The 11,201-nt window shown below is 37.1% G+C and overlaps 1 protein-coding gene across 9 annotated transcripts in view; it reads right to left on the bottom strand.

Moving 5' to 3' along the window:
- Positions 1-1,385: 1,385 nt before the first annotated feature.
- The window catches only part of FAT1 (FAT atypical cadherin 1), a 107,645-nt gene continuing 97,829 nt past the window's right edge, over positions 1,386-11,201 (bottom strand). For 4 of the 9 annotated variants that reach the window (XM_027676540.1, XM_027676541.1, XM_027676536.1 and 1 more), the window contains 5 exons: positions 10,503-11,134; positions 10,121-10,258; positions 8,033-8,092; positions 4,019-4,054; positions 1,386-3,097 (listed from right to left, as the gene is read on the bottom strand). In XM_027676540.1, coding sequence (XP_027532341.1) covers positions 2,472-3,097; positions 4,019-4,054; positions 8,033-8,092; positions 10,121-10,258; positions 10,503-11,134 — 1,492 coding nt within the window. In that variant the 3' untranslated portion in view covers positions 1,386-2,471. Of the gene's footprint in view, positions 3,098-4,018; positions 4,055-8,032; positions 8,093-9,582; positions 9,637-10,120; positions 10,259-10,502; positions 11,135-11,201 lie in introns of all 9 variants that reach the window. The other 5 variants (XM_027676537.1, XM_027676543.1, XM_027676542.1 and 2 more) reach the window with 3 other exon arrangements.

Below are 11,201 nucleotides of genomic sequence, written 5' to 3'. Positions count from 1 at the left end.
AAAAAAAAAAGGATATTCTGATACTTTCAACAAAATGTTTCCTTATGCTGACTTGGAATTTCATTATACAGCTACGAAACATTGTTCTTTTTCAGCATGATCTATGTTAGCCTTCAGTTCACAGTACTATGAATAAAAGTACATTTAAGTATTGATATTGCTGTCCTTCACACTTATAAATTTTAAAAATCTGTTTTCAGGCTTTTCTTCTGTAAATGAATAACTTTAGAAAATGTATATGTAAGGCAGGCTTTCATCTTTACTGGGAAACCTTATCAATTGAGAAATGACAAAAATCTGTGCAGTATTTTCTTCTTGCTGACTTCCTAAGGCTCATTCCTACTGAGAAGGAGGTATTAAGGAATCTTGAGCAGAACTGCCACTAAGCTTAACCTTCATAGCTTAAGAAGTGATCTGAATTACTACACTGTGTGATACCCTCTATTCACAGTTCTGTAAGATTCACCTAAAGCTATTCAATAAGAAAATACTAACACTTAAGCTGATGTACAAAGAGCTCTTATCAGGATGAATATTGCAGCACAAAGCCAGAATGTGTTTTCAATTTTAAACCCGTTGATTTTTTAGCCTTTTTACATAAAAAATGAGATTGTTATCTGCATATGGGCAAGTTACCACTGAGGAATGTCTATGCCTGGCTCTTTGGCTCTGTCCTATGATCCATCCATTTCCATTACATAGCTGCCAAGCTGGGAGTTGTTCCATTTTGTACATATATGGCATTCCAAATACAAATCCAGTACCCTGTTCTGCTAGATGGTGGAAGGCTGAGGCTTAGCTCTCAGGACTGAGAGAATCTAATATTGTACCTTTCAGGCTACAGAATGTTATGATAAAATGGAGATGGAGCTGAAAGGATTCCAGGCTATATTAAAAATGTACTAATGTGCCAGGAAATCTATTCTGAACTTAAAAAGCATCCCTCAAGCAAGAGGCAGAAGACACAGGTATTATTACTTTAGCCTACCATCAGGGCAAATTTATGCCAGAGAACTCTGTTAAAGGCTTTGTTCTTTTCTAGTCAGAAAAGCAGCGGGATACAGGCAAACCATATGCTGTCTTGACTTCTGCAAGGTAAATTTCTAGCGTGAACTTCATGTAAGAAACTACAATTGAAATATAATTGCATAAAAACACCAATGTATTTAGCACAAACTCAGACACTGGCACAGACATTTCAGCATGCAGGTGCACAGTCAAGGGACAACTAGTCATGAAAATATTCAGGTGATAAAGCAGGGGAGAAACTGATTTAAAGAGCTTCTGGAATTTTTTGTAAATGTTTGGGACTTCATAAAAAATACTCAGTAATTTACATAGTTGATATTATGCGTTTAAAGAAAAATGCAAACTACCGAGAAGGCTACTGCAGGTTGATACCCATCAATCTTTATTCAGACTGGCCCGATTACTCTTAAAAACACCATTAAGCAGACACACACTGCCATCTCGTGAGCATCTCTAACACAGCTGCAGGCTGATTTCAGAGGAGAGGAAAATGAGCTGCTTGGAGCAAGTAACTTAATACAGTACAAAACATATACAGACTTAAAAAATGCTGCACTGAATGCTTTGTCAATGGTATATTATATAACAGAGATACACAGAGAAAAGCTAAAGTATTTCATTAATAATTTATTGTCAGTAAGAAAGACTGGCTAATGGTAATTTTCAGTAAAAACCTTTACAAGACCATTGGATCACAAATATACAGACACTATAAAAACTGTGTCATGGTGGTTTTGGTTCTAAACTGGTATGTAGAGGGTCCCCAACACACTTTCCAAGAAGGGAAAAAAATGTTTATAGTTCTAAAATACAGCAACCCATTTAAGACATTTCCATATAGCTGACCCAGAAAAATATCAGACCTAACATATGTACAAATGAAATTGTGTGAATATGTTGAATGTTTTAGAATGAAATGTCAAACCTTGTGTTTTGGGGGAATACACAGAGTGATGCCCTGACTATAAGTCAGGGTGCTCATTTTTAATGGCACACTAACACCACTAGTTTCAGTGGAAAACAAATTCACAAAATATCTACAAAATCTAGTTAAAACTATTAAAATCAAAACTGTACATAAAATTTACAAAAAGTAGGAGAAAATTAATTGTATTAGAACTATATAAATATATGCATCATGCTAACATGGAGAAATGGTATGTGATTTTTTTAAACATACACAATTGAAGTACAAAAAGGATGTTCAGAAATGGCACAGCCAATGGAAATCTTGGAACTGTCCAATTATAATAGGTTAGGAAATGGAAAGAGGCTGATTTAGTGAAATGAATTGCATGATCCAATGCTGCCATGCCAGTTTAGCTCACTGAAACAAAAGCATTCACTGTGGCTGGGAAAAAACCAGAAAAATAAAAAAGCTCTTGAAAATTGTTCTAGATTTGATAAAGTTTGTTAGAGTCCAGGCACTTTTGTTGGGTGTGTCAGACTTCTGTATGTTGCTGGGAATCAAGTGGAGGAATTTTCACATCTTCAATATGACTGTCATCTCCACTCTCATAGTCACTCATCATGACTTCAGACTCCATTTCACAGCATGCCGACACATCCGAGCAGGAAGCTGTGGAAGCATACACAGACATGGACATGTTGTCTACAGTGGGTGCTTCAAAGTCTCGATTGTACCCTAATGTGTAAGGAGCGTAAGGTTCTCTGTAACTGCCACTGACGCCACTGGTTGTGGTCTGAGGTTCTGACATGTCTGCAGGGTAGTGATGGGGAAGGTACTGATTAAGGTTAAACCTCTGCCTGCTTCTCGTAGAAGAACCCAAGCTACCTACGGCTGGCATGTCTCTGGGTGGCTGTATTGACTCAAACTGGTCGCTGTATTCAGGTGGTAACGGTGGAAGCTCATCAGGTGCAGGGAAGTCGTCAGGTGGAGGTGGAAAATCACTTTCTATGTCATAACCGCCAGGGTAATAGTCTGTATCGATGGCATTTGGATCTGTGTAGAGGGGAGCTGACTCCTCAACCACTTCATAATTTGGATACTCTTGGATACCTGGCAACTGAACACTTGGCATCCAGTCTGATGTATCCCAGTGGTAACCTGAAAAATTAATTTAGAAAAAAGAAAACTAGTATTACTATCTTGTATTCTAGTCAGTCTTAACTGAGAATACACTGAATACATGTATTAAGACAAGGCAATCAGTGTGATTAGGACACTACTTGTTAATCAGAGAGCAGTTTGCCCTGGTTCCACAAAAAACATTCAACACAACACAACTTTACATTATGCCATGCATTAGACAGTGCATCATTCACACTTAAACTTTTACATTTTCTCAGACATTGCACCTAACATGGGAAAAGCTGTAGTCACCTATGGAATGTGCTGTCACAATGGTTCACTGGATAGCAAAGAATCAACAGCCTCCCTACTGCAGCTAAATTCTTTATCAGTTTTTTGTTGAGTAATTAGTTAGGGTGAAAACAACAGCCTGTTTTTCTTACGAATATATTTAGTATATGTAACCCATGACCTTTTTACATAAAAGAAGTAATTTCTAATTGGTAAAGTATTCAGACCATTAAGAGTGACTTTACCTCTTAAGTGAATTATATAGTTAATTTTACAAAATGCTGTTACCTCTACAGTAACTGTTACACCTCTGATAAAAATCTCTGACTATTAGTAAAGACATTCCACATTCAAATACAAGAACAAATACAAGCTTAATCATGCATAAATGACTGAATTTGATCCTCTCTTGCAAACTGCCCTTGAATAAGTTTGTATTTGTCTACTGGAAACTAGATGTAAGCCTAATCTCATTAAAAACCAATCACTTCTCTCATCTGAACACCAATAAAGAAAATAATACACAATTGTAATATAGTGCAAATCCAGTAAAGAGTAATCACTGCGGACAAATGCACAGCAAGCAACTGATAGTAAGTCAGTGTTAAAATCAAATATTAAAAGAAATATTGTGGTGAACATCAATGAACTGCATGCAGAAGTCACCTCTTGAATTGCTGAGGTCAGGAACAGCAAAAGATTCTTTAGATGGCAGAATGAGAAGAAAAAGGAGAAAACATCTGTAGTTAGGAATCAAATAGTAGAACCAATATGATTGACAAACAATGACTGTCACTATAATGTTCATGCTGGTTTTGTCCAGTTTACTTAGCAAAACTAAAGTTGGCTTTTGTTTTTTCCTCCTGGACTCCTTATTTGCTAAGATTTGAACTGCAGGACAGCTACTGAGTTAATGTACAGCCCAGCTGGGACACGGCTGTGTGGTGGCAAACTCTGCAGTCTGTAGTTTGCTGAAATCCTCATATCAGTAGAATTAGGACTCCTACTACAAAGGGTAACAAGCCTTGATCTGATTTTTTTCTTTCCTTGTATCACCCCTTGTTTTTCGATACAGGGCTGCATCTATTAGGACTTATACTTGCAAGTATCTCATGCAAAGAAAGTAACTCTCCCATTAGTGTCTAGCTTCCATACACAAAGCACCGGGAAACCTGCTTCCCTTTGTGCAGCAATTCCAACAACTCATGCTCAGCAAAGAACTGTCCTGTGTTATCTGACGAATTTTAAACCTTTTTCTCTTCAGGAATCTATATTCCCTATTCAAATCTGTAAGGATGAGCAATGCCTATCCTAATAGCAGAATCTTCTCCTAAGAATTCGTACTTTCATCTATTCTTGGAAAACATCTATTCTTGGACAGAAGTTGACTCTTCGGTGGGGAGTTCCTCTTTTTTTAAGTTTGCCTAGCCCAGACTAATGGAGATATCAGTCTGAAATCTGAGACTTTTAAGCATCTTTGGCCTCATCTCCAGGAGAAGGTTCTGACCACTAGTCTCCTTAGAAGACTAGAAGACTCCTTTATTTTTCCAGGAAAACTGACTGCAAAACTAAACCCATGTGGTGGTTTGGAAAAAACCTTTCCCCCTGGGGCTGGTGATAGTCTGCCCCAGAGATGGTGTTTTTGATACTGAACCAATTAAAAACTTAGTGTGCCCTGCGGAAATTACATACTCACAGAACTGGAAGAGAAGAGGTTAATTTTAATTGCGTAGCTAGAAGCAGAAGCAGCCATGCCTTGAAACGCCACATGTTAGAGGGCGGCTGGGGGGCCTTTGCCCCTGGCTCCTGGCCAGGGGGGACAGGAGCAGCACAGTCACTGAGTGAAGCCCCCCTCCCTGAAGTTGGTGACCAAGGGGGTCCCCGAAAAATCGGGAAGACCCCCTGGGTTGCATCTTCTTCCCTCCATCGCAGTGGGGGGGAAAGAAAAGCAGCGGCAAAAGTAGCACAACAGAGAGCAGTGGCCGTGAGCCAAGATGAGCTCCTGGCCAAAAGACAGTGCAAAGGAATTCCAGGAGCAAGAGAAAATAGTAGATGAGCAGCAAACATGGCACGGACCAGATCGAGAGATGCAGGGATGTCCGATGGGGAGAGAGAGAGAGAGAGAGAGAGAGAGAGAGAGAGAGAGAGAGAGAGAGAGTCGGTTGGAATCAGTTCTAGGGTAAGGACTAAACTAAAAGCCCTTAGAACTCTTTGACCCTGGGGAGGAGGGGTGGAAATCCCTGAAGAAGTCTCCCAAGCGCTTGGCCCCAAGGCCGGAACCTTCACGGAGAAAAAGCAGGGGATAAAGACTTTAAACTTTAACCCCCTGCACTCTGTGCTGCAGACATGGTGACGCGGGTGTTCCCTTGAAATCCACGGTAATACCCTCGGACGAGGTGGCTGAGGAGCGAGAATTGGGGGCAGACCCCCCCACCCCTTAGAAGAAAGAAGAATTCTAGCTACAACAAATCAACACTGCTGCCTTAAAGATAAGAGACACTTCCAAGTGCCGTGGAAATTAATTTGGAAGAGCTGTGGCCTGAAAGTGAAAAGAAGACTTCTTCTTCTTCTTTCTTTCTGGACTTTTTTTGAAGGAAAGGAGAGACAGTCTTTGTATATATATTGTTTCACCATAGAAGAGATAGTTAAAATTGTTATATATATGTATACATATGTATTATAGTATTTATTGTGTAAGTAATAAATTGTAATATAATTCCCTTCCCCCATACTGAGTTGTGCCTGTCTGAAAACTTCTCTACACACATTAGAAGAAATTGTAGAAAAACTTTTGAAATTAGCTTTTTGAAAATTTTTTTTTCCAAACCACCACAACCCAATAGGTACACTTTGGTCTTAGGATTTAAAGCACTTTTACCAAGAATGGGGAGCTCTTGGTTTTCCTCTTCTTCTGAGGCAAAGACTCTTTAACATAAACAAGATCTTGATGTGCCCATCTTTCTAGGTGACAATCTGCTAGACTAGGGCTATATTTCCTCTTGCACTCCATCGCTAATTTGCATTGAGCTACAGTCTGAGGAGCAGTGCAGAGAATGACAGCCTAAAACTATTCTAGGATGAGATTCATGCTTCCCGGATACCTCTTGGACAGAAACACTTGGGGAGACTAAAGGTAAAGACCATCTGCCTGAGAACTTGACCTTGCTGAAGGCTTGAGCAAGGATCTTTGCTGCTCGAACCGGCACCCTCCTGAGGGTGCTCAAAAGCAGAACTCTTTACCTAAGATACTTTAAAAGAAGAAATGCTTATTAAAAGTAGAAACTTTAAAGTGTTAAGAAGCAGCTCAGCAGAATATATTTAATGTCTCTATGACTACAATGCATAAAGTCTTCATATTTATCTTACAGTGATGCTAAACCATCAAGTAATACTTTCAACTTTGACTTGAAATTCCATAATTTTTAATTTTTACTAATTAAAATCTTCAAGAAAATCTGAATAAATTATTAAATATTTCCACTGATAGATTTTGCCTCTTCTAGTCTTGGAATTTTTCCTTTCCTAAGTCCTCTGCATTGCAATTTTTTAGCACTGAGGACTACAGCCTATAGGTAAACAGTAATGAAATGCTCTTGTGTAATTAGAAGTCTTTGCATTTGTCTACTTTTTTGTGTTTCTGCATAAATTAAATGTAGGATGTACTTCAGATAACAAACCAAAGAGAATCTTCAGCTACTATAATCAATTTTATGTTCTAAAAATGGCTTCATTTTAAATAGGACTTAGTAACAAACATTAGGTTTCCTAGTCTGTATCAAGAAATAGGAAGCACACATTGTGGATGTTATTTCAGAAGTAACCTCTGCAAACTCATGGTCACGGAGTGAATTACTTGCCTGTGACTGGAACTTAAAGTATTATGATGTCAATTAAGTCAATAGTTAGCATTTGTATAGACTCACTGGTACTTCTATTACTACTATTATTTTGTGATGAGTTTGTGTTTTCCAGAATGGTTAGTTCTTAGCAGGAATGAAATAAAAGCCCATTGATAATGTCTGCTTTGCCTCTTTCTAACTTCCAAATACATACTACACACACACAAATAAATGCATGTGTACATACATATACCCAAACATACCTTTTAGGTACCGTTGTAAGGCTGGACAGTAAAAAACTACTTAAACTGACAGGGATATGCATGCCTATATACACCAGCTGCATACTAGAAATCAATTTTTTCTGCTTAAGAGACAGATTGATCTGAAGACCAGGGAAGTAAGTACTGATACCAGAGTACTCCGATTCTGCTCAGCTGGACAATGTAACAACAGATGTGGGTGGGAGAAGAAAAGGAAGAGAAGGCTGCTGCTTTTTCATCTACAGTACTGTATGTATTTGCCTTCGATGCTGTCTCAATTCTGCTGGGAGCCTTAGTGTGAATATTTTCAAAAGAGAGTAAGCACCAAGATCTTTTTATGCCAATACTTTTTTTTGCAAGAAATCACACATTGAAACTGTTTCACAGGGCAGCTGCAGCATATACAAGAAAATATTAACAGATATACAATATAAATATATTATTTGCTAAAACTTATCAGAAAGTCTAAGTATTTATAATTCACATCTGCTAGGGGTACATTACTAGAAGACAATACTAGAAGACAAACGTGCATTATTCTGCCAAAGCAGTAAATAAATATGAAAACATGTATATACCTTCTTTTTCCACCGAGTCAACAACAGCATTGACAAGGTGTATTACAGTCACTATGGAAGCTTGTAAAAGGTATAAAAGGAGCAAATTAAACCAAACCTAGAGTTAATATCACTTTAAACAACATACAGATATAAAAAAACACACTGAAAATTGCAGTCCATTACTATTTTAGAGAGCAAGATTATCTAGAAAGCAGTTGCATATAATAAATAAAATACATCTCTAAATCTCAACTTTGTTCTTGCTAAACATGCAGAAGTATTGTAACTACTCCTGAAGCAAACTTTGCATGGGCAAAGCTGCTTTGCAAAGCTGCTTTAGTTGTGTTAGAATTTCCTAAATGTTGCCTAAACATATTTGTTTGCGTAATACTTCATCTACATAGCAACAAACTAGACTTTTCTATAGGCTTGAGTTGGGTAAATTAAGGAGTATTGCATTAGACTTCCCCTTTAAAAATGAGAATTACATTCCCTTCCCCCACAATGAAAGTTAAAGGAAAGAAATTTTCACTGAAATGAATTAAAAGTTGAGAATATGAAACATATCTACTCAAAATTTCTGTTGTTGACCTTAAGTTGTGTGTGAACTGTGATATCACAGTAGGAATACCAAATTCAGGGTGTTACATTGTTATTTAAAAACAACAAAAATGAATGTATTTTTATGTCTTCCCTTTCCCAAGATACTTCTGGTAGGGAAAAGAATTTACTATTATAGGGTAGGATGAAGTAAGCACATGCAATTTGTTTGCATGGCTCAGGAGTTGAATTTCAAGCTAATAAATTCTGAATCTACCAAAACAGAAGGAAGCAACAGTATCTATGATGCTACAGCTATTTCTCTTAAAATGATGTATTAATGAGTAATCAATACATGACAAGAAATGGGAGTAAGAATATATGAAATATATGTGATGGAGAGGAGCGGAAAACAACATGTACAATACAACACTTAAAACCACAGGAAAAAGGTTGAAAGTTGGTATCAGGTCTATTGATAAAATGATGAGGACTATAAGCATACCATTTTACTTTCACCAATCATTAACACAGATTTTTTTAATGCTGTTAATAACAAATCACTCTACTTCATTGAGAAGCAGAATGTTCTTTATTCCTAAGCTAAAAGAATTTCAAGTTCTTTTTACCACACAGAGACAAAAGCAGAAATTGGAATAAAGAGTCAAAACGCCTTAACTTAGTGAATTAAGTTATGAGACAACTGTGGCTTTGTCCAATCAGCATGAAGTGTTTCTGAATACATAGATGCATTCATATCAACTGTAAAAGCATCTGTCATCACAACAGAAAAATAAAAGACTTCCAATTAATAATAATCAAACCCACAAATATGTATGTTGATTATATTTTGATGGACTGGAGTTGTGATCAAAATAATTATATTTTTATTTTTATATTGGCTTTTTTATTGTATGAAATGTTTTTATTCATTCATTTTAATCATGGTGAAAGCCAAATATACTGTTCTATTATAACAAAATTCTTTTTTGTTTAGCTTCCTTCATTACTAAAGTAATCAAACTTACAAGTAGTCCCTTAAACTCTGCTCTCACTCAGAACTGATCTGATCCATATGGGAGCTGAGGTCGCAGCAAGAAAAAGAGAAGGAAACAAATGAAACTGTAACACCAGAAAGCTTTTTCCTGAGAGCTGAACGGCAAAGCGAAAGTTATATTTGTGCAGAGGCCATCGTTTAAATTCACTGTATTCTTGCATAAGGTGATAACTAATGATAACCTAAAAAGAGTTTCTCAAATTTTACCACCTTTTAAACACAAGGCTCTGAACACCCTGGGCTGCATTTTCACTGTAATATTCCAACAACAGAATGATTATATATAATTTTAAGGTAAAATACTTAACACAAAGTGTAAGACAGGTAAAATACTTCAAAAAAATTAACAAATTTGGGTATTAACATAAGTAAATACAGATATATATTAAATAAGCTACTATTTAATATATACTCAATATATGTAAGTCTTATTGACATTAAGAGATATAGATGCAAAGACAGAACAAATGAACTTAAGTGGCAGTACAGAATGATTGCATTTTACATACCATTGTCATCACACGATTCAGACTGGAAGGAGCTGAGAGATTGGACCTCAGACATGCTTTCTCTAGCACTATAAGGATGGGAGTTCTTTTCATCCAGAGGCTTTTTAGAAAGGCAGGGGTCAAGATCTACTACTTTAGCTGAAAGAAAAAAGTTTCAATTGAGACGATTAATAGATTGTAGGCTAAAGAGTCAATAAAATTTAAGGCTGAGATCTACACATTTTTACAAAACTTAATAGAGCATGAAGCCTGATCCTATTCATAACCCAGTAAAGTCATAATGTTTTCGTACCCTAACAGACATAGACAGTGTTTGCACTAATATTAAAATTATACCAGCACATGCATTTAGCAGAAAAGAAAAAATAAGAACATTTCTTACTATCATAGTCAAAATCCCAGCTGGGTTTCTGTATTGAATCACTGTCTGAAGGTGAGTTGGAGGGAGGTGGAGGTGGCAAATTTGGTGCTACACTGCAAACAGCTACAGCTTTTCGGTGACCATGTACAGAATCTGGGTTAAAAGTACTAAACTCTGGGTGCTCAGGGATAGCAGACCCCTCAAAAGAATTCCTGTCAAGGTTGTTCCTGGAGTCGCTTGGAATGCTTGGAGTGTATGAAATGGGACGAACAGGAACCTGTGGTGGAATGTCAGAATAGATGTTCTTATTCAATTTTGCATCAAAATACGGTCTTTGCAAGAAGGCTGTTGTAGCTCCCAGTTGTTTGTCTTCAGGTTCTGGCTGGTGCTTCTTCTTTCTACTAACTACTTTGCGGCAAACAACAAAAATCACAACTAACAGGAAGATTCCTGCGATGAAAACAATAATCCCAATCACTTCAGCTAAGCTAATGTTCCAAGATGTTGAAACGTATTTATTAAGAACAATGTCTGTGCAGTGTTTTCCTCCAAATCCACGACTACAGTTGCAGTGATATGAACCGTAAGTATTTTCACAAAGGGCACCATTAAGACATGGGTTTTCTATGCATTCATCAACATCAGTCAGGCACCTATCGGAAACAGAAAAGAACAATGATGTTTGGTTTACATTAGTAGTCTTTGTTGTAATCTCCTTGT

Source organism: Neopelma chrysocephalum, unplaced genomic scaffold (genome assembly GCF_003984885.1).
Source record: "Neopelma chrysocephalum unplaced genomic scaffold, ASM398488v2 Primary Assembly neopelma1_42, whole genome shotgun sequence".
In the NCBI taxonomy this organism is placed as follows: domain Eukaryota; kingdom Metazoa; phylum Chordata; class Aves; order Passeriformes; family Pipridae; genus Neopelma; species Neopelma chrysocephalum.
Note: the sequence above shows the minus strand (reverse complement) of the source record. Positions and strands in the feature narration are given on the sequence as shown.